The sequence below is a fragment of the Phyllostomus hastatus genome, unplaced genomic scaffold, assembly GCF_019186645.2.
Source record: "Phyllostomus hastatus isolate PE091 unplaced genomic scaffold, TTU_PhHast_1.1 phas_scaffold_93, whole genome shotgun sequence".
Classification (NCBI taxonomy): Eukaryota; Metazoa; Chordata; class Mammalia; order Chiroptera; family Phyllostomidae; genus Phyllostomus; species Phyllostomus hastatus.
In genome coordinates, this window is record NW_025334042.1 from 15,434,198 (window position 1) to 15,457,977 (window position 23,780).

The 23,780-nt window shown below is 44.8% G+C and overlaps 1 protein-coding gene across 3 annotated transcripts in view; it reads right to left on the minus strand.

The window, feature by feature from the left end:
• Window positions 1–21,098, minus strand: part of KIF5A (kinesin family member 5A) — a 31,737-nt gene extending 10,639 nt beyond the window's left edge. For 2 of the 3 annotated variants that reach the window (XM_045829449.1, XM_045829447.1), the window contains exons 1-15: window positions 20,730–21,098; window positions 6,416–6,503; window positions 6,248–6,321; window positions 5,722–5,826; window positions 5,448–5,496; window positions 5,005–5,060; window positions 4,686–4,773; window positions 4,305–4,429; window positions 3,694–3,798; window positions 3,386–3,534; window positions 3,127–3,275; window positions 2,638–2,813; window positions 1,774–1,842; window positions 1,007–1,213; window positions 572–718 (exon numbers count right to left, since the gene is read on the minus strand). In XM_045829449.1, coding sequence (XP_045685405.1) covers window positions 572–718; window positions 1,007–1,213; window positions 1,774–1,842; window positions 2,638–2,813; window positions 3,127–3,275; window positions 3,386–3,534; window positions 3,694–3,798; window positions 4,305–4,429; window positions 4,686–4,773; window positions 5,005–5,060; window positions 5,448–5,496; window positions 5,722–5,826; window positions 6,248–6,321; window positions 6,416–6,503; window positions 20,730–20,858 — 1,716 coding nt within the window. In that variant the 5' untranslated portion in view covers window positions 20,859–21,098. The remainder of the gene's footprint in view (window positions 1–571; window positions 719–1,006; window positions 1,214–1,773; window positions 1,843–2,637; window positions 2,814–3,126; window positions 3,276–3,385; window positions 3,535–3,693; window positions 3,799–4,304; window positions 4,430–4,685; window positions 4,774–5,004; window positions 5,061–5,447; window positions 5,497–5,721; window positions 5,827–6,247; window positions 6,322–6,415; window positions 6,504–20,729) is intronic. The other variant, XM_045829450.1, reaches the window with a different exon arrangement.
• Between the last annotated feature and the right edge of the window lie 2,682 nt (window positions 21,099–23,780).

Here is a 23,780-nt window from a genome sequence, read left to right on the forward strand (position 1 = left end):
CAGGGACTCAGGTGGGACAGGTATTCTCTGAACAACTTTTAGCAGCTCTCTATCACCTGGCACTTCACACTAAATCCCTCTATCTGTACTTAAAGGTCCAATTCCAACAGTCACCCTCTTCCATCTTAAAAGGAATATGATTTTCTTTTGCAAACTGTTCTGCTTGATCACCTAGTGGGTGTTGTCTCTGCCACAGATTTGCACATATCATTTCTAACTCTGTGCCCCCCTCTCTAAATCCTGCTATAACTACGTCTCCATTGCTACTTTTTTTTTTTTCAAAGAGAATTTTAATAAGTGTTTATTTGAGCCAAACTGACCACGTATGCCAGGGAGCAAGATCTTGTGTGCTCCTCCATTGCTTCTGTATTCAGCATACTTTAAAAGGTGTATTTTCAGTTGAGTTTATGCAAACCTCTGCTTGTTTTCCTGGGTCTAGTTAGCATGTTTCCCGGATCTCAGCCCCCCATTTTCATTGTCCCTGAGGGCCTGAGCTCTCCCATCTTGCATTTCCCATCAATGTCCAGAATAAAAATGACCTGAACAAAACTGCTGCCTCTTTCCCACTCACCAGCTTAATCTCCCCGTTGCCCACGATGACGCTGAACTCACTCAGGTCCTTCATCAGCCCATTCAGCACCTCAGCAATTCGCTTTCGCTGGTGTCCACTGACCTCCTGTAGCCGCTGCAACTCAGACTCCAGGGACAGCATGGTGGCCTGGGGACAGCCCCTCAGGTCATCCCACCACCCTCTTCCTGCTCCCCTGCCCAGCCCAGGCAGAAGCCTCTCCCTTCATGCATGACTCTGATGGCTGCCGTGAAGAGAATGCAGGCCCTGCAGAAGGGCCTGGAAGAGAGAAGGGTCAGGAGGGCAAAGTGCAGTGAGCAGCTATGGGAGGGTCTCATAACATATGGAACAGCAGCGCAAAGGTGCAAGCACAATGGTCATGCACAGTGGAGCATGTTCTGTGGCCAGGGAGCTCTTGGACCCCAGTCGGACACTCACCACCTTCTGAGACAGCTCATCCACCAGAAGCTGGTTCTGCTGGCTCTTTTCCTCCACTTCCTGAGACTTCTGGTCGTAGTTCACAGCCAGCTCCTCCAAGGCCTGCAGCACTTCCTTCACTTCGTCCTTGGCGGCGTCATTCTCTGACTGCAGGTGGCTCAGCTCCCGCTGGACCTTCTCGTTATCTCCTCGAGTGGACACCAGCAGCTTTAAGGGAGAGAGGAGGCATGTGACGGGGTCTGCTGCCGATGACCACTTCTGTGGCCCCTGCTCTCGGGAAGCTGAGCGCCCCCACCCAGGCATAGCTCTAGGAGAGAGGCAAGGCCCAAAGTAAGAGTCAAGAGGAAGTGGGCTTTAGGCTTCTTAGAAATAGGGCAACAGCGCTGAGTGGCTCAGCGGCCTGAGGAAGGCCTGTGAACTGAAAGGTCACCTGGGGGCGTGCGAAAGGCAACCAGTTGATGTTTCTCTTGCACCACACATCGATGTTTCTCTCCTTCTCTTCCTCCCCCCTCCCCTCTCTCTAAAACATAAATAAAATCTTTTTTAAAAAAAGAAAAGAAATAGGGCAACAGAATGAAGAAGCACCTAGATGCCATAATCTGTGCTTTAGGCAAAGCCCTAATTAAGTGCCCAGACCTCTACAGTTTTGAGGGTGACTAAACCCTAGCAGAATGACCCTTCTCCCATCCGATTGTAATAAGGTCCTTTCTATGCCTTCCAGGGATGGACACACCCCTCCTCTCATGTCTGGCCCTCTTCCCCATTACCTCTTCCTGGTCCAGCATCTGCTGCTTGAGTTTCTCTATGAGCTGGCTCTGCTGGTTGATCTCATCGTCCTGTGGGAGGCAATGGGGAAAGATGGAAGGAAGGGAAGCTAGTCCTGCTGGTCTAGACTCACGGGGTTGAGGGAGAAATAGGATCCTAATAAAATTCAGATAATTTATGTTTTGAGTTAAAAAAAAAACCCATATCCTAAAAAGACATCTTTTCCTCCACTTCTTTCCTCAACTCCTGCCCTCATTTTAAAGTTCCTTTCTTGCTGGAAGTTGGTATAACCTGGACAATACATAGAAAAATCCTTAAAATATTCATATCCTTCAACCTAGAAATCCTGCTCTAGCACTCCATCCTAATCAAATCATTGAAAAGCAAAATCTTATGCACAAGAGGCAGGTAGTTCTTTCAATAAAGTTAATTATTTATAATAGCAAAAACAGACACAACCAAGAAAACTAGAAGCCCTGTGATAAGTGAATGGTTAAATACATTTTGATAAACAGACTGTTAGACAGCCACTTAAAAATGCTTTTACAAAGAATTGTTAACCAAGTATGAAATTGCTCATTATATGATATTGAATGAAAAAAGTCAAATGCAAAGTTACATACACGGTACATCTCAGCTGCACAGTGTATGCACAGGGAAAAGCAAAACGTTAATAGCAGTATTTCCGAACGGTGGGGTGATGGATGATTTTAATTGCCTTCTATGTACTTTTATTTATCTTCCACATTTTCAGTAATGAACATTTACCCCTTTTAAAATCAGACCAGGGCAGTCTAAGCTAATTTGTTAAGTCTCTCTTCTCATTCCACAGGGCTCATCTCTGTGCCCTGCCTGACTGCCCCCACCTTGTCATCAAGCTGCTTGTAGAGGCGGCGGATCTCCTCCTCGTATTTCTGCCGTTCCTCAGGTGCGATGCGCACCACGATGGAGGAGTTGTCGTTCAGAGGAGTCTCCTCGCAGAGCTCAGCTCCCAGCACTGCATCCTCCCCAGCCAGGCGCTCAGTCTCAGGCACGTTCTCTCCTGGGAAAGGGGCAGAACAAGGTGAGGGTTGGAAGAAGGGAAAGCTGCACCCACCAGTCCTTCCTCCCTCACTGCTCAACACCAAGACCTCCAGGCCTCGGTTTCACTTGCTAAGTGGACCTTTTCAAGGGTGGGGGGATATGGTAGTCAGGCCCTCTCCCTTTCCCTCATGACTGCTCCATTGCTCGCCTCCAGAAACACAGCCCTCCTTGGGACCGAACTGCCCTTAAGTGTCACCCCAGGCAGGGCTCTTGCTGGCTCCCTAAGCCCCCTCCTCCTCCCACCACTTGTCATGCCAAGACTCCTCTCTAACCATTGCGCCAGCGGCTCAGTTCAGCCTCTAGCTTTGCAATGGTTTCCCTCTGAGCCTTTGTCTTCTCCTTCTCCTTCTCATATTTCTTCTTCCACTGCTCAGCTGTCAATTCCAGATTCACTGAAGCAGTGTTCTTAATGGTCTTTGCCCTGCGTGAGGAGAAGGGAACAAGGTGATGAGACCTCCATTACGGCTTGCCTGACGCTGAGGGGAGAGAGCAGCAGGGGCTGGGCAGGGGGCTGGGGACCCTGCTACTGACCGCTGCCCAAACATCAGGGTGGACTTGGTCTCTGCATCATTGTAGCTGGATGGTGAGCAGCAAATGAACATAGTTGTGCGGCAGTTTCCTCCCAGAGAGTCCTGGAGAATCCGAGTCATTTTGCTGTCACGATACGGAACATAGCTTTTCTGGGGGGAGGAGGGAGAAGTGAATTAGAAAAATAAATGTAACAGGGGAATCAGAAAGGACAGGGCTGGGCTAGAAATCGGGCAATCCATGAGTAGGGGCATGGTTAGATGGCAGCATGAGGGGGAACTTGAGGGCGAGAGGACCCAAGGAACACTCACGGTGCCCTCAGCCAGGGCAGAGATCACGTTCCCTAGAGCAGACAGTGACTTGTTGATATTCTTTGCCTCGTCCAGCACTGCTCCCTCTGCTCCGGTCTTGCTGACCTACCAGGGCATTCAGGGACAAGTGTGTCACAAGCCACTGCACAGGGAGAGGGCTCTCACTACCCCCCTCCACGTAGGAGCTTTCAAAGAGGGGAGGTAAAGGAGACAGAGAAGGCCCTTTCTCTATCTCCCTAAACTCTTTTGCCGAATCCACCCCCTCCCACCTACACATCATACATATTATATGATCCCATTTACATGAAATGTCCAAAAAAGGAAAATCCATAGAGACAGAAAGCAGATTAGCGGCTGCCAGGGGATGGGGGAGGGGAGGACAGGAGTGACTGTTAATGGGTGATGAAAATGTTCTGGAATTGGGGGTGATGGTTGCACAACATTGCAAATGTCCCCCAAACCACTCAATTGCACCTCTTAAATGGTGAACTTTATGGAACGTGAATTATGTCTCAATGAAAAAAAGTTACTTTGATTTTTTAAAAAGGCCACCTCTTTCCAAGGCTTCCTTCCCTCACCAACCCCCTCCCTCCCTGCCCAAGACCCACAACCTTCTCACTCCCAGCCAGGTCCACCAAATACAGCTTCCCACTGAGCTTCTGCTCAGTCTCCATGTTCTCCTGCTTGATGTTGATAAGGAAGATGCTGTGGCTGCGAGAGCTGTGTTCATTCATGTCTGCCGGAGGAAGGCAGAGAGAGTCCTGATACCAGCCCGACAGACTGAAGCCCTCAGCCTGGCTTCCCCTGACCGCTACCCCGCCCATTGAGAGAGAGGGTCCCGCAACTACATTTCCCAGGCAGCAGGGTCACAGAAACAGGGTCCCTTCTCCTCTGGAGGATGGTCTTCCCTTGCTCTCTTTTGAGTCTTTCAATCCCCAAAGGCACAGAGGGGAGGTGGACCCCAGACTCAAAAGTCTCATATCCCCACTCACTGGTGACAGCCACATGACGATTCGATTTCCCCTCATCAATCACATCTAAAATCTCCTCCGGACTGGACACAAAGCGTTCAGTACAACCCTGCAGGGGGCGAATGGACGACAGCCCATGAACTTTGACCTGCAAATTCGATTACCTACACACCTGACAGAATGGCCTTTCCAGACAATGTCCTTTCCAAGGCCCAAACTCTCCCCAGCCCCTTGGCACATATCACCCCTCCAAAAGACCCACCCTCAGCTTCTAGGTCACAGTCCTCCCTACCCCCATACCCACACTCAAAATATACTGGGTGCCCCTGTCCCCTCTCACCTTGACAAATGGCACCCGATTCTTGTCCTCGTGCACAGACAGATTTGTCTTGGTCACTGAATCAGACAACACAGATGAGGAAGGCCAGCACTTCCCCCTCCGCGCCCCACCAACCCCTGCACCCTGCAGCCCACTCAGATGGTGGTTTCTTCTATGTACAAAAGGGAAGAAGACCCCTGTGAAGCCTAAACTTCCTGCAGTTTCTCCTCCAGGATCACAGCTCCAGGGGTCCAGCCCATCTCAGGTTATTTACAGATAGGTCTGCACATCTAAGTTCCTCCTTTGACCCTCTCGGTTTTTGGAAATCTTGGTGACTGGAGGCAAGGGACTTGAGTATGGATGTATGGGCCCTCATGTGCCCTCCGCTTCTCTTGTCAAACGGTACCTAAACCCAAGAGCAATGTGATCTTTCTTTTCCTTGCCCTCCTCACACCCCCACTCACCATCCAGAAGGTCACGGATTTTGTCCAGGTAAATCTCAAAGTAAGAAACCTGGTTAGGGAGAAAGGAGGAGTATGAAGTTAAGAGGGCCTCTCTTAAGGAATCTCAAGCTAATGTGACCTGCTCCCCCAGTGGTAGTGGGAGGAGAAGAGAGTATCTTAGGGAAGAAGGACTAAGGTACCAGAGGGAAGAGTAAGTTGGGGTGCCCAGGATCTCAGTGAGTTCATTCCCCACCCAGTCCCCATCTGAGGGCACCCAGGGCCATGCCCTGATCACCTTGATGTGGAACTCAAGGTTCTCATCCATGGAGTAGATGTGGTTGAAGATATCTCGGGCAATTCGAGGAATGATTCCCATCAGCTGGGGGTCGTGCAGCTTTCCCTGGGGAGTAAGGGTATTCCAGAATAAAGCTGGGGTTCAGGCAGAATGAGACAACTCAGAGGCATGCAGTTGAATACAAAGGTGATAGGTGATGGGAGCCATCCTACGCTGGGAGATGGTCACTGTCTTGTCTAACTTTTTGTGGAAGCAGGGCAGAACTGAGTGACCCTTTGAACTTTCACTGCTGCTGCTTTTCCAGATCAAAAGAAGAAAACTGGAGTAGTGGAAAGGAGGGTAAACTACAGCAGGCTGAAGGGACTGCATTAAACTTGCATTAGATTGTTACCCCTCAGTTCATCCTTGGACCCAGTGACCTCTGCACCAGGCAGCCCTTGATTCCTAGCTCTTCCCTTGATGGGATTTCCTGTTCTCCCATTAACACTCCCAGCCTCTCACCCTCCATGGAAGTCAGAGCCCTCACCTCCATGGTATGTGTTTTCCCTGAGGATGTCTGTCCATAAGCAAATATGGTGCCGTTGTAGCCAGCAAGGACATCTGGAAGAGATGGTGGAGAAAGAGCATTGGTGGAAAGAGCTGGGGCAGGGAACAGGGAGCCTGAAAAAACACATTAAAAAACTACAGCCATTACCTTTGACAATCTGCATGGCACACGCATGGTAAACTTGCTCCTGAGTCGTGTTTGGGGGGAACACACGGTCAAAGACATATGGCTTCCCCTGGAGTGGAAATAGAAGACATCAGCGGGCAGGGTGCAAGGGATGCAAGGGAAAAGAAATGCTGAGACCTCATCCAGCAGCCTGAGAAGGCATTTGTTCTTCAGCCATCCACATGCATGGATGGTGACTGGGAGGAGGGAAACTATAGAGAGAAAAACAAAATTTAGTGTTGACATCAAGAGTTGTGCCATTGAGGAATGTCACACAGTGAGACTGTGTGAGGGGATCTCAGTCTGGGTGTGATGGTTTAGCGTTCCAATACCTTGGACCCCCTGTCCTCAGAAATCAATGGCATAAGACAATGGGGCTGGCCACAGGCTACAAAGAGTGCAGAACAATTCCTTAACTTTAAAAATCTACCCCTGAGTTAAAGACTATCTTCCTTTATAGCTCCACTATATCCTGATATGGAAGGGCTTTCAAGATGTTTTAAGTGAAAGATGCTAAGTTAGATATATATATATATGAGTGTTCCCTATTGTGTAATGAAATATACATATACCGAGCTGCTGAGCTATTATGGAAACAAGCTTGTTTTAGAAAGGATTACATAAAATCATAAATATGGGTCTCCCTTTAAAGAATTGTAAAGTAAGTCTCTCAGACCTACAAGTACTTTGCTTAATTCAGGTAACATGGTATAAATCGTGTGTGCTGATAAGAATGTTAAAGATACAAAATATTTACAACCCAGGGAGTCAAACAAACAAAGACTATATTTGATATCTAATCATACCAAATGGAGGATCTCTGATGAGATTAAATGAGACCATGGTTGTTCTCTGTCATGTGAGAAATTTCTTAGTCGTGTTCCTGCAATTCAGTATCAAGAGGCTATACCTTAGTCATCAAATTGTTTGACTACAGAGCCCATCTTTACCCAACTGAAGTGCAAGCCGCTATGTCTACGGACACCAGCGTTTGGGAGACATATTTTAAATAATTAAGGAAAGTCATACAACTGGGCTAGAGCTGAAGTTGTGCATCTATACATAGAATTTTTTTTGCTAGAAGGAATGACACAAAAGTATGAAGAGTGGTTATTTTGGAGAAAGAAACTGAAAGGCAGAAGGCTCTCATTTTTCATTCTGTATTCTAGATTGTTGTCACTTTTAAACCATGTTTAATATATTTTTAAAAATTGTGAGGTCAAAGAGGGGGAAGCAATATTGCATTATCTGGTTTCCTTCTTTTTACTTCTTTGCCTAAAGGAAAATAAATATTATTTTCTAATATTAAAAAGATTAAAAAACTCTGGCTTGTGATAAAAATCTACCTGAAATAGTTAGCTGGTCTCTCTGGTGAAAGCCCATGAAGCCCGAAACCAGAATCCACCGAGAGAAGGATGTTGTGAGGCGCTCTCTACAATGAAGGGAATACTGTACACCAACAGAGGCTTTCTAGAGGACAATTCCATTAAAAATTTAAATGTCCATACCATTTGTACTTTGTATCAACAACTCCAGTGCTAGGTATTCATTTTACAACCCTTGCTTAAGCACTGAAAGATGTTTGCTGAAGAGGTGTGTATATAAAAAGAGAAACAACTGTATGGGAAAACATATTTGCCAATGATACCTCAGACAAGGGTTTAATCTCCAAAATATATAAAGAACTTACAGGACTGCACTCTAAGAAGACAAGCAACCTAATTAAAAAATGGGCAAAGGACATGAACAGACACTTCTCCAAGGAGGATCCAGAGGATCCAGAGACACATGAAAAGGTGTTCAATATCACTAGCTATCAGAGAGATGCAAATTAAAACCACAGTGAGATACCACTTCACACTGGTCAGAATGGCCATCATGAACAAAGCAACAAACAACAAGTGTTGGAGAGGTTGTGGAGAAAAGGCGACCCTAGTGCACTGTTGGTGGGACTGCAGACTGGTACAACCACTATGGAAAACAGTATGGAACTTCCTCAGAAAACTAAAAATGGATCTGCCTTTTGACCCAGCAATTCCACTGCTGGGACTATATCTTAAGAACACTGAAACACCAATCCAAAAGAACCTATGGACTCCAATGTTCATAGCAGCACAATTTATAATAGCCAAGTGCTGGAAGCAACCTAGATGCCTATCAGTAAATGAGTGGATCAAAAAACTATGGTAAATTTACACAATGGAATTCTATGCAGCAGAAAGAAAGAAGGAGCTCCTACCCTTTGCAACAGCATGGATGGAGCTGGAAAGCATTATGCTGAGCGAAATAAGCCAGGCAGTGAAAGACAAATACCATATGATCTCACCTTTAACAGGAACCTAAACAACAAAACAAAGAAACAAGCAAAATATAATCAAAGACACTGAAATAGAGGACAGGCTGACAGTGACCAGAGGGGAGAGGGAAGGGAATTTCAGGGGTGAATGGGAAGGGTTTACAGGAACAAATATAAAGGACACATGGACAAAAACTAGGGGCAAGGTGAAAATGGAAGGGAGGTGGGGAGGGATGGGTGGGTGGGCTGGAATGAGAGTAAAGGACAGAAAAATGTACTTGAACAATGATTAAAATAAAATTTTTGTAAAAAGAAAGAAAAACTAGAAACAATTCAAACATCCATCAAGACCTTGGTTTTGACACCTCTGTATTCTACCCCCATCAAAATAAGCCCGGTTAGTTCACATATATTGACACGTCTGTGGTCGATTGTTAAGTAAAAACATGAAAACAACGTATATAATGTGATTATATTTTAAAAACTATGTATATAATGCGTATGGATAGAATACCTCGGAAAAAAGATATGAAAGACTATACAAAGAACTGTTCATGGTGATTATCACTGGAGAGCAGAATGACAGGAATTTATAATTACTACATTTTTCCTGTGATATTTAAATGTTTTATAATGACAACATATTGCTTTTAAATTAAAAATATATAGATGATGTTATGCCCTGGCTGGTGTGGCTCAGTTGGTTCGAGCACCATCCAGTAACCTAAGGGTTTCTGGTTTGATTCCAGGTCAGGGCACATGCCTAGGCTGAAGGTTCAGTCCCAGGTCCAGTCACATACAGGAGGCAACTAATCGATGTTTCTCTCTTTCACTTCGATGTTTCTCTCTCTCTAAAAGCAATAAAAAATGTCCTCAAGTGAGGATAAAATATGTATAGATGCAATTACATGACAAAGTATATTAAGCTAAAAAAATGGTTTTAAAAATAGTATCAATGTAAGTGTAAAAAATGTGTAAAGGATGATTCCATTTCGTTAAAAAAGTATATTGTCTATGCATAAAAAAAACATGTTAACAAGGATTACCCTTGGAGAATGAGATTTTTAGATTTTTGTTCTTTTGGATTTAGATTTTAAACTTATCTAAAAGAAAAATACAAAAATTTTAAATAAGAAAATTTTAAGTTTTTAAAACAATGACATTAATTTTCTTTTTTTAAATCCTCACCTGAGGATATATTTTTATTGATCATTTAGAGAGAGAGGAAGTGGGAGAGAGAGAGAGAAACATTGACATGGGAAACATCGATTGGTGGCCACCTACATGCCCCCTGACTGGGGATCGAATCTGCAGACTTCTGGTATATGGGACTATGCTTCAACCAACTGAGCCACCCAGCCAGGACAAGACATTAATATTCTTACTGTATTAAAAAACTCTCATTAATTAGTAAGAAAAACACAAAATTAAACATAAAAAATGAACAAGAACTAGCTACTAACAACAGAAGAAAATACAAATGTTCATTAAACGTAAAGATGTCCAACATTTCCAAAAAAAGGAAAATATAATGGTAACATTATTATTCACCTATCAAAACAAAAACTTCATTGTTATACACAGTGTAGATAAGGACTACAGGGTTCAAGGACGTATAATTTCCTTGAAATGAGCACCCTCATTCTTTTCTGGTAGGACAGTACACCCACACAAGTTTTATGGGTGCAAATCAAAAATACATAATCAAAGTCTTGAATTGTATGTATCCATTGACCCAGATATATTTGTAGCAAATATTTAGCTGCAAGAATGTTTACTATCACAATGACTGCAGCCACCAGAAATTTAAAACACCTCAAAGAGTAACATTTAGGGAACTAGTTTACATTAAAAAGTGGCATGTACATATATTTTATTCCTTGCCACTATGTAAAATGATGTCATACTAGAACATCAATAAATCTAAAAAATGCATTGAGTGAAAAAACTCAAACACAATGAGCACATACTGTATATTCCCTTTACATGGAATTCAAGAATGGACGAAACTTATCTATAGTGATAGAAGTCGACATAGTGGCTGCCTGGGAGTGGTATTGACAGGAAGGAGGCACAAGGGAACTTCTCAGGTGTGACAGAAATGTTTTAGATCTCAATCTGGGTAATGGTTACATGAATGTCAAAATATGTTATAAAAATCATCCAGCTGTTTGCATAAGGTAAGTGTCCTCACTGTATAGAAACCTCAGTAAGTGCTATCATGAAATATAAAATAATAAAATAATGTTGTAATGGCTCTTAAAATATGAATGGATGCACAAGCTCATTGTTAGTAAGAGAAATGCACATTGAGGCTATGAAATACAATTTGAACCTATCAAAGCGGTCAAAATAAAATAGTTTGATAATGTACTGCATTGGTGAGGGCATATATAAATTGGGTCAACTCTATAAAAGGCAATTTGGAACTAGCTGTTAAAAATTTATTTTAATCCTCACCAGAGAATATGTTTATTGATTTAGAGGAAGGAAGAGAGAGGGAAAGAGAGAGATATTGATTGGTTGCCTCCTGTACATGCCTCAACTGCGGATCGAACCTACAACCTAAGTATGTGTCCTGACAGGGAATGGGACCTGCACCCTTTCTGGTGTATGGGATGGTACTCCAACCAACTGAGCCACCAGGCCAGGGCTAGCTTTCAAATTTTTAAAATGCATATAGGTTATAACCTCCACTTCCAAAAATTTATCCTACAGAAATACTGTACAGACCCTGGCTGGGCAGCTCAGTTGGTTAGAACATCATCCCAATACATCAAGGTTGTGGGTTCAATCCGTGGTCAGGACACATAAAGAATCAAGTAATGAGCCTTGGCTGATGTGGCTCAGTGGACTGAGCACTGGCCTGTGAACCAAAAGGTCACCAGTTTGATTCCCGGGCAGGGCACATGCCTAGGTTACAGGCCAGGTCACAGGTGCAAGAGGCAACCAATCCATGTACCTCTCAAACATTGATATTTCTCTCTCTCTCTTTCTCATTCCCTTTCCTTTTCTCTAAAAGTAAATAAAATCTTAAAAAAGAATCAACCAATGAATACATTAAGTGGAACAACAAATCGATGTTTCTATCTCTCTCTAAAAATCAATAAATTAAAAATAAATTTAAAAAAGGAAATACTGCACATATGCAAAAAATTATATATACAAGTTCATTTAACTGTTTGTAATAGTAAATGATTAGGACAACCCATTAGGATAACCAAGTTCATCAATGGCATAGCTCTACAACAAATTACACAGCTGTGAAAAGGTTGTCTGAAAGCGTGAGATAGCTCTTTATGTGCTGGTATAATAGGAACTAGGAGACTCATGGTTAAGGGGGGAAAAGCAAGGTACAGAACAGTATGTATAGTATGCAACCCTTTGAGTTTAAAAAAGTATATGTATTTGTTGTATATGTATTTGCCCATAAATATATAGTATGCTTTTAGAAAGATCCACAAAAACCAGTGGCTAGGAGAGAGGGGTAGGAAGGAGGCTTCCTTTTCATTGTATACTATTTTATATCATTTGAATTTGTGACATGTGCATGTAAGACATTAAAAAATTAAACATTCCAAAAATAAAATTATGTAAAATATTTTGTAGTTAAATAGTCATATCTTGTTACTAAAAAACAGATTATAAAATAATAGTTTATGATACTTACTAAAATTAATATATGTAGGTAGGCAAAAAACTCACTGAAACAAATATACTCAATTGTTAACCGTGTTTGGGGAAGGGGCTTTTGACTGATGTTTAGTTTCTTCCTTGTGCTTTTGTTTTTAATGTTGTCAACAATTAAAATATATTAGTGTGGTAATCAGATTATGTTTAATCTTATTAAAGAAAAATCTACCTTTCTCTAAAGGTTTGAGTGGATTTATGGGTTATTCATAGGACTTTGGTGAATGTCCCATCCTTTATACCTGTACAGTTTGTCATAACATTTCATTAGAAAGAATAAAATCCTTATTACATAGAATAAAATCATTGTGTTACAATAAACAGATTTAAAGTGGCATTGATGCTTCTGCTCCTCAGTGGTAATATCTTTCTTTTCTTTTCTTTCTAACTGAACCTTGACTCCTGAACTGTAATGTAACTCATTGTTTCTTCTATCCTCTGGCCAAGAAATGGAAGCAAACCACCACGTGGGTCTCAGACCCAGACTCTCACCTCCTCACCAGTGAGGTCTACACATGCTTCTTGAAGCCAGGCACATTGACAAAGGGTATTGACTATAACTCTCAAGCCAACCTTGGCGGCTCCCCCGACACCGTCCCTCCCTGCGCCATCCCCTTCTTCCCTTCTGGGAACAAAGGCACCAACACACACACACACACACACACACACACACACACACACACACACACGTACACACTCGGTCTCATATTCTCTGTCCCTAACACTCCCAAGTGAAAGGATTCCACATTAAAATGGAAGGCGCTCTCCAAGTGCTGAAGGCATTTATTGCCTGAGGAACCCCTTCTCGTTAGCATAGAAGAGGAAGAAGGAAGAGATCCGAGAGGGAGCAAAGGTGGCGTGCTCAGTACAGTGAGGATAAAAGATATACAAGTAGAAATGGGTGCACTTCGTAATTGCATGATCAGGGAAAGCCACAGGTTATAATTTCAGGGCTCTGGGAAAGCCTGTTTCCACTTCCCTACTCTTAGTTGGGCCCCTAAGTTCCAAGTCTAGCTCTTCACTTCTTTATCTTAAGATTTTTGTTTTTGTTAAAGTGTAACTTTCTTTTCATTTTTATTGATTATACACAGCATAAACTCATTTCATCAGACCTTTTTATGAGAATAACTAGACCAGTGGTTTTCAACTTTTCTGTCTTTCGACTCCTCACATCACCATTATTTACATCTCTTACAAAGAAATTGACATCTGATTACTTTGGTCAGACTGTAGTATGTTGTGGGGGGTTTCCCGTCAGAATTTGAGGGAGGATAGGTAGAGTTGGCAAAAGCCATTTCTTTTACAATTTTTTAAAAATTGTATTTTATTGATTATGCTATTGCAGTTGTCCCAATTATTCCCCTTTTGCCCCCCTCCACCCAGTACCCCCCTACTCACTCAGGCAATCCCCACACCATTGTTCATGTCCATTGGTCATGCATGTAAGTTCTTTGGCTACTCCCTTTCCTATACTGTACTTTACATCCCATGGCTATTCTGTGACTGCCTATTTGTACTTCTTTTTTTTTTAAGATTTTATTTATTTATTTTAGAGAGGGGGAGGGAGGGAGAAAAAAAGGGAGAGAAACACCAATGTGCAGTTGCCTCTTATGTCCCTTGTTGGGGACCTGGCCTGCAACCCAGGCATGTGCCCTGACTGGGAATCGAACTGCTGACCTTTTGGTTCACAGGCCAGTGCTCAATCCACTGAGCCACACCAGCCAGGGCCTATTTGTACTTCTTAATCCCCTCAACTCTCCACCAATTCTCCCGTAGCTCTCTTCCATCTGGAAACCATCAAAATGGTCTCCACATTCATGATTCTATCTCTGTTCTTGTTTGCTTAATTTGTTTTTTAGATTCAATTGTTGATAGATATGTATTTTTTGCCATTTTATTGTTCATAGTTTTGATTTTCCTCTTTTTCTTCAATAAGTCCCTTTAACATTTCATATAATAATGATTTGGTGACGATGAACTCCTTTAGCTTTTTCCTGTTTGGGAAGCTCTTTATCTATCTGCCCTTCTATTCTAAATGATAGCTTTGCTGGGTAGAGCAATCTTGGCTGTAGGTCCCTACTTTTCATGACTTTGAATATTTCTTGCCAATCCTTTCTAGCCAGCAAAGTTTCTTTTGAGAAATCAGCTGAGAGTCTTATGGGAACTGCCCTGTAGGTAACTAACTTCTTTTCTTTTGCTGTTTTTAAGATCTCTCTTTATCTTTAACCTTTGGCATTTTAGTTATGATGTGTCTTGGAGTGGGCCTCTTTGCATCTATCTTGTTTGGGACTCTCTGTGCTTCCTAAACTTGCATGTCTATTTCCTTCACCAAATTAGGGAAATTTTCTTTCACTATTAATTTCAGATAGATTTCCAATTTCTTGCTCTTTCTCTTCTTCTGCTGGCACCCTTATTAGAGAATGTTGAACCTCTTGAAGTTGTCCCAGAGGCTGTTTATGCTATCCTCATTTTTTAAAATTCTTTTTTCTTCTTGTTGTTCTGATTGGTTGCTTTTTTTTTGCTTCCTTATGTTCCAAGTCATTGATTTGATTCTCAGCTTCATCCATCCTACTGTTGTTTCCCTGTAAATTGTCCTTCATTTCAGTTAGTGTGTCCTTTGTTTCTGACTGGATCTTTTTCATGCTGTTGAGGTCCTCACTAATTTCCTCAAGCATCCTTATAACCAGTGTTTTGAACTGTGCACCTGGCAGATTGTTCTACCTCCATTTTGTTTAACTCTTCCTCTGGAGTTTTGATCTGTTCTTTCATATAGACCATGTTTCTTTGTCTCTTCATTTTGGCAGTTTCCCTCTGTTTGTTCCTATGCATTATACAGAGCTGCTTGACTTCATGTCTTGGTAATGTGTACTAATGTAGTAGGTGTCCTGTGGGGTCCAGTGGCACAGACTCCCCTATCACCCAAGCTGGGTATTTGAGGTGTGCACTTTGTGTGGGCTGAGTACACGCACCTCTTATAGTTGGGCCTTGGTTGTTGTTGGCAGATCAATGAGGGGGATTTACCCAGGTCAGTCAGCTGCAAGGACTGGCTGTGACCACTGACCACCAACCTCCACCCTCCATGGAGAATCAGCTGTGCAGAGGCAGGGTGGTGGTGCTCTGATGTGGTCTGTAGCTGTCCACTGGGTACGCTGGCCCTGGGGTTTCCTGGGTGCTACAGGCCAAGGTCAGCCCCCACCTGTATTTTCCTGGGGCCACCCTGCCAGACATATCTGAAATGGCTGCTACTTGTGCTGGGCTTGGAGATTCCCAGGCAAAGCCAAACTGTAACTCTAGGCTGGTTGCTGCTAGTGCCATGCCTGAGGCTCACTGAAGCCAGCAGCTGCTTGTTTGTTAGGATTTGGGAAATTGTGAAGCATGAGCCAAGACCAGCCATTCAAATGAAAAAGTAGCTTGGGTGGGCCTGTAAATTGGGTAGGACAGGGTCTTTGGGGATCTCCAAGGCAGATCAAACAGTGTTAGTAGGTTGGTGGTCTCAGATATGGCACCAGCTTGCCGGCTGTGTGGGGTAAGGGTTTAGAAAAGGTACACTGGCCTCTGCTTGTCTTGATGTCTTTGGTTCCTCTCTATATGCCACTGGTGCCTTTCAAGCTGTTACCCCAGTACTAGGGCTCAGAGGGAGTTAGTCTGAGTAGGTGAGTCCATGTTTGGGTTCTTTAAGAGGAACTGCTTAGGGCTCCAGAAGTTTCTTCCACCAACTCAATTCCTGCTGGCTTTTTCAGCCAGAGTTGTGGGGATTTCCTGGCACTGGAACCCTGGGCTGGGGGGGCCTGGTGTGGGGCTGGGACTCCTTGCCCTGAGATATCCCTCCCAAATTTTAAACTACCACATGTGGGTGTGGGACCAGCTCGTTCCAAATCTGTGCCCCTCCTACCAGTCTGGATGGATGTGGTTGGTTTCTTTAATTCCGTAGTTGTCAGATTTCCATTCAACTTAAATTCTGACAGTTCTTAGTGATGGTTGTTCTATATTTTAGTTGTAATTTAATGTTGTTATGTGAAGAAGTGAGCCATGTCTGCCTACGCCACCATCTTTACCGGATGTCACAAAAGCCATTTCTAATGCTCCCTCCCAAATGTCTGCCCTGACCACTCCAAAGCCTGGACCACCATGTAGTTCAAGAGATTCTTGAGCACAGAGTTTCCTTCTAAATTCCATTAAATGCAATCTTTGGCTCATAGGATGGTCATCATGAATATTCGTTTAACAGATATTGATGGAGGAAGAGAGCAAGGAGATACTACAGAACTGGATGTTTGGATGAAACAACCAGTAGAAGGGGAAAATGGTAACCACTTCCTAATTGTGTCAAAGGCTAATTTATGGGAAGATGGCATATATAAAATACTAATAACATCTTACTCTTATTTTGAGTTTACTATGTACCTGTCTCTGTGCTAAGCCATTTATATGCATTATCTCATTTAATGCTCACAGCAATCCTAAGAGGTAGATATGTTTATTATCTTACTTTATAGATTCAGATACTGAAGTTCAGAGAAGCAAGGCAGCTTCTCCACAATCACACAGCTGAGACATGGCAGAGCTCAGTTGTAAACCCAAGCAAGCTGATTCTAGACTCACACTGCCAAAGCGACTTGAAGCCAACACTGTGTCAGATCCTTATCATGGCTTTTCCTTACCCTCCCCCTCATAGGCCTCCCTGACAACTTGGAGATTTCTCCTAATGTTTCTGGGCAGAAATAAAGCTCTTTGTCCTTCCCTTTTTCCAATCACAGCCTCATTTTTAGAAGTTTGCAGTTCTCCCACCCATCCTCTCTGAGGCGCCTCCCTTACCATCTCTACCTCAGTAATCCAAAGTCCCATGAGCTGGTACAATGTCAGAGAGGAAGACTTGGGGAACTGGAAACACTCAAGGAGACCCTCCTCTGTGGAGGAGTGTCCCTGAGACCCACTCTCTCTCCCACTGACTGCAGTCTAATAGCTCCTCACAGCCTTCTCCAGAAAGCCTCTCTGCATTCTCGAAGCCCAGGACTCTCTGCTGTCTTTTAACCCTACTCCCAGCCTCCTGCTTGTCTCCTCGTCCTTTTGTGTCTCCCAGCACCTTTCTGTAGCTTTCTATTTTGTGTACTGACTAAAGCTAATAGGACAGTCTACAGTTAGGGTCCAAAGACGACCAACCTTTCAACCCTCAGTAAAGTGCTTCGTACAAGATGAACTTCCCATCACCAGACCTGATTTCCATGGTGACACCCCTGGGGATTGTTGCCATGGTAATGCTGAAGAGACACTGGCCACAGTGAACATTACTCCCCTCTCCATTTTCCTTTATGAGACTCCCCCAAAGCTAAGGGGAGAATTGCTTGGTTCCTATCTTCAGATATCATAGGAATCCTCAGCCACCCCAAACAATGCTGACTCTGTTCCAATAATCCTACAGGTCCCAACCTAACTTGATGGTTCCGGGGTTTTGCCTCCTTAAGAACCCACTTAACCACTGGGAGACCCGAAGGAGGTAAAATTTAGTGGCTACTTGGATGAAGGAGGGAATGAGGGACACAGAGAGTAACAGGCAGAAGGGGGGAAGGAAAGACAGAGAAGAGAGAGAGAAAGAAATGTGTGTGTGTCTTTACTGTCACCCTTCCTACATTTAAGAGAGACGCTTAAATGGGTCTGGTGAAAAAGTTATGCTGGATTCTGAGTAACACAAAGAGCCAAACAATACACAGAACACACAGTCAGTGACCTGTCTAGGACCCTTCTACTAAGACTAGAGACATTACTTTGGCTAAGCCCCACCCCCCAGATTCCTGGGACAAGTCAGGGGAGTGAGGGAAGGATAAGGCTCCCAGATCTGTTCCTTCAGCTTATTCTCCTACCCTTTGCCAAGCAGAAAAGGCCCATGGAAATTAGGGAGTCTGAAGCCCAGAGATAGCCACAGTGCTGCAGAGGCACAGAAGAGAGCCGTTAGAGAAAGGAGCAGGGTCTGGCTGCAGAGAGATCACTCTCTCCCACCTTCACTCTTCCCTCACCTTCCCTCACATCTTGAAGCAGTTTCCTTCATTAATGCCTCAGAGAGTTTCCCCACATACTGAGCTGCAAAGGAAGAAAAGGGGAAGGGGGTAGGATCTTCCTTCCTTTGTTGGGCCCCTCAGGGGTCTCCTCAAAAATCACTTATCCTTATAGCCCTCATCCTCCTGAATGACAAATGCATATAGTAAGGCTCAGAAGACAGGCTTCAAGGATGCTGCCTGAGACAAAATGGCCCCCCATAATCATGTATCTTGGAGTGAGAGATTGACAGGAAAGGCTAGGGCAAGGGGAGATACAGAGCAAGACAAAGGTATAGCCCCACAAATATCAGCAAAGCAGACAAGTAAGGGCCAGCTATGGAACTCAGAATCTGAACTGGCAGGGGACCCTGGGCCTCTCCTCATCTCTCTTCCTTTCTCACCTTGCACTGTGTCTCTCCTGTTCAGCTGCACAAATTGGGCAGGTCCATACCACAACTCCTCCCAACATTGCCCCATGCCTCGTGCTCACCACCCCAGGTCTACAGCCCAGAGAGCCTAGAGGAGATGGTTTAGACTTACCTGAAAAACCTATAGCAAAGGAAACTAGGCTTAAAGGTAGAAACCTTTTGTGGGTTTCCTCCCCAATAGCCACCTCCCTCCTGTTTCTCAACCTTTATATCTCAGAGGGACCTCAAGCCCCAACTCTCACAGCTAATGCCTGCTGTCCAGAGTATTCAGACAGGAGACCCCAAGGGATGATCCACTGACCAGACCGCAAGTCCTAAGGTGCTCGAGGCAGAAAGACAGGGCCCTCTCAATGTGGTAAACACACATTCATGAGCACACACACGGTGCCAACACCCATTTGAGTTCACAGTGTGGAAAAGGGAGCTCAGTGTGGTGACAGGCTGAGGCTCCTGGACATGTAAGCAGGTCTCTTCCTAAAGTATGTTTACCCAAAGTCCCATTCTCGCTGATTCAGAAGGCTGGGGCTCCCTCCCCTTCTTTCCTTCATTCCTTTAACAAGCATGACTTGTGCCATGCACGGTTTATCAAAGATACTGAAGAAGTGCTCCTGACCTTGAAGACTGTCCTCCTGTGTGCTCCTCCCTTCTCAAACTGGCTAGTTTCCTGGCCCAGCACCCCTCAAGCCCTATAGACTCCATCCACTCCAGCCCTTTCACTCCTTAGCTTGACAACCCCGACCAACCTAGGAAAGGAAGGGTGGGTGAGGCGTTCCCTAGGAATTCCCTTTGGGCCATTGAAGATAAAGGACAGAAATCTGTGGAGGCAATGTGACACAGAGGAAAAGACATGAGCTTTGGATTCACAGACTTAGGTTCACATCCATGAATTCACAGTGTGACCTTGAGAAAGTCGTCCAACTTCTTTGGGCCTCAATTTCCTCATCTGTAAAATGGATATTAATATCAATACCTACTTCAGAGTGTTGTTTTGAGGATTACATATGTAGAGTAACAAGCACATATTAGTAAACATTAGTTCTCCTTCAAAAGATCTGCTCCATGGGCAGGGGCTGTCACTGTGAGGTAGAGGTGGTTTGCTACTTTTATTGGATCATCAAGAGAAAGGATGAATAAGCAAGTACTTGTTAGGATCTCAGAGTCTGATTATTATTATTTTTTTTTGTTAGGGGGAGTTGGGTGGGTTTGAAATCCTCTTCCTACTACACTTGGGAGGGGAAAGACGGACATTTCCTTAGGATCCCAGAAGCCCCCCCCCCCAAACTAGGTGTGGCATCAATGTATTTCTTTCTCAGAAAACCCTTCATCAGACCCGTGCCTTCCCTCAAAGTCCAGGCTGCAACCACATCAGGGAGAGATGGAGGGCTTGGTTCCAGAGCCGGTTTTCTCTTGTATCTCCACAGAGACCCTGCACTGTCCACCTCAGATCTAGCCCAGCCACTAGTCTTACCCCTCCCTTCCTGGGAGGAGGGGGTAGAGATGTGAGCCAATAACAAAGGGAAGATGTGCTTTCTCTAGGGGAGAGGGAAAACATCAGAAAAACACGGGACTAGCTGTAAGGGGTGGGGACGCTGCAGAGGGCAGCAAAGGGGAGTTGCGCGACCTGATCTCGGGGAAGTAGCCCTCTCCCACTCTGCGGAGACTTGGCTGCGGGCCTGGCCAGACCACACCCAGCCATCCTGGTGCAGGGGAGAGAACGGGATGCGGTGAAAAGGATGGAGGTTGAAAGGCGGGGAGGGGGTGCAGAGTGACAGGCAGGGGATAAGGCTCTGTGAAGGGTAGGATTCAACCCCTGCCCCCTCTCCGAAATCCCCTTCTGGAGCGGCACTCACCCCAATAATGACGCTGTCGTCCCCTTGGAAAATGGGGATGAACTTGTCTCCCCGCAGAACCTCGGCCTGGTTCAGGGGCCGAAATCGGCAGAGCACCTTGATGCTGCATTCGTTGTTGGTCTCCGTCATGGTGGTCGCCGGCGTAGGGCTGGGGCACTTCTTGGACAGCAGAAGTGGTGCGTGCTCCGAAGGCGGGAGCTCAAGGGAGGCCAAGGCGGAGGACAAGTGCTCGGTCTCTGTGGGCACCCTGATGAAGGCTGGGGAGCAGGGCCGGGGCGAGCTTCCTCTCTTCTGCTGCAAAGGGATGCGGGAGACCTAGGCGTCTGATGCTCTCCCGGTGCTCTGCCTCTCCGCCCCTAGCGCTGCAGCGCCGCGCTGCGGGCCTGGGCGGGGCGGCGACCGAGGAGTGGGGCGGGGCTTCCCTCGCGGGGTGGAGGGGGCAAGCCATTCGTCATCCAGGATTGAATGGAGGCACCTTCCTCCCTTCTTGCCTCTTCTCCCTACATCTAACTCTGGAAGATAACCTTGCCTTCACCCCTTCCTTATCCAAGGCACTCAATGCACCCCACCCCCCATCACCCGTATCCCTGACCTGTCGGTCCCCCCTTAAAGACCCCACCCCTCTGGGAGGAAAAAGGGGTCCGCGGTGGGCTTGTAATCTGGGGAAGAAAATCACCAGCACTTCCACCCCCGTTATACTCCAGGGAATCCTCCACTGCTGTCACAATCCTCCCTCCAAATTGGGAGCATACTTGTCATTCCCTCTCCACACACCCCTCTCACAGATTCCCAACCCACTCACTCTTTAAGGGCAGCTGCCTATGCCACTATAGAGGTGGCTGTCCAGGTCCCATTTTTTCAGAGAGGAGTACCAGCAAAGGTTTGGCTATTCCTTTCTCCTCTACATCCAGAGGTGCAGTCTACTATGTCCCCAACATATATGCCAGGGCCTCCGTTTGAAGGTAGACGAACTCCCATTCTGGGCCATCAGAATTCAAAAGCAGATGAGATTTTCATTTTTGCTTCACAGGTTGGGCCTGGGATGAAAGTGGGCTGCAGTAACTTTTTCAAGAGAAAGGGAGTCAGAAAGCAGTGAAGGAGGAGTGATGATGGGGTAGGTAAGGCCAGAAGGACTTTAAGAGTGGACTTCTAGGGCAGACATCTGCATTTGAGTTTTAGGCAGGTTTAAGTACCTATGTAAGTGTGTTTCCTGTCCCAGTTATTACTGGATAGAGGCCTAACACTGCAGCCCCTTTCTCAGGCCTTACTTCTGTTTCTCCCCCTTCCCTGAGGGAAAAAAAAAGCCTGGAGATTTCTTGTCCTTGCTGTCCTTAGGTCAGACTTCTGCTGCATCCTCTGAGAAGAACCATCTAGAAGCTGGCCAAATTGATTTTTCTCCACATCACAGGCCTCTGCTGGCCAACAGACTTAGACTGCAGGAGTTGAGGCTCTAGGCCAAGGGGAGGAGCAGGGTAAGGAAGAAGGGAGGAGGGGATGGAGGTTTTGCCTAGCAATTGTCTAAGGTCAGTTAGACACTATGAGAGAAAGGGAGAATGGACAAAGCCAAAGTGGGTAAGGATGGAGAGTGGGAGGTGGGGAGTAGGACAGGGGGAAGTTTCTCTCATAGAGAAACTGGATGGTGAGAAAATAGATACAACGGTATTCAAATATCAATTTAAAAAAATTTCAAAAGGAGGGAGGCAGAGAATGATGGCCTGGCCAGACAAAACCTAATCACTCAGAACCCAACTGGGAAGATGGTTTCCCAAATTGGGCTTGTACCTCTAACCCCCTTAAATCTTAAGGAAACTGAAGGCAAAGGGTTCAGCATAGGAAACTGGATGGCAAAGCGATAGGACTATGGAAAAAGAGGGATAGAGGCTTGGGGAGGAGCCATACATTCTATGTATGCATAGAATGACAATGAGTTTCAAATTCAGGAAAATGGGCATTTCTCCAGTCACTTGGTCTGTCAACATTTCTAAGTTTTGCAGCATCCTGCAAGCGTAGGGGACATCCTGGGAAACATCCCAACCTCAGGTCCTCAGGGGCTCCAGGGTGGCATCCGTTTGTGGAGAAGTTTCAAAATGCTAGTCCATGGAGGGTCACTGGTCTGAGACCAAAATGTACCGGTAAGCAGCCCCAGCAAAACAAACACGTAGTGCGGTTTTCATAAAGCATAATTTATTAAGTGTCAAAGGATTGTCTTCTATTCTGAGAGTATGTTCTTAAATCATGGCAATAGGAAATAGTAAACTTTCTTTCTTTTAATGTACTTTGCAAAATGAAAAGGTAGCAATACTATGTCTATTCTTACAAAGCTTTGTTGTTGTTTTTATTTTATTGAACCATCAAATCCAAAAGTCTGAAAACTATGACGTGGCTAAGAGCACAGAGGGTGTTCACACATAGAGTCATCACTTACCTGTTTATGAACTGGAGACAGGATTGCCAGATTTGAAGGTAAAAACAAGATAACCAGTTAAATTTGAATTTCACATAAAAAAAACAAATTTTGTGTGTGTGTGTGTGAGAGAGATATTATGTCCCAAATATGATATGGACATACTTTTACAAAAAAAAACCCTATTAGCTATTTATTTGAAATTCAAATTTAACTAGGCATCCTGTATTTTATGAGCCCCCTAAATTGGGATTACTTAACTTGGTCATTCCTTACAACACTACGCCTTTTATTAAAGTTTACGTATTTGGGAATCCTAGCTGTGCCATACATAGCATATCTAGTTGTGTTATTTATATCTAAGCATTTAACTTCTGGGGGTCCAAATTTACTTATCTTAAAAATAGGAATTATAAAAGCTCTGCCACAGACTTGACGTAAAAACTAAAGAAAACAGGTTAGATGAAATAACTCCCCAGGCGCGTTAGTGTCGTCCCCGGCCCAAGCCTTGGCCGGCGAAAACTACATATCCCATAATCCTAGTTAGCATCCCCCCCACCCGCCATTACCTCATTCCCCATCCTAGTTCTCGCCAAGCCGGGCCTCTACAGGGGTGTGGTAGCGCGCTGTTCTCGCGACTGTTGCTT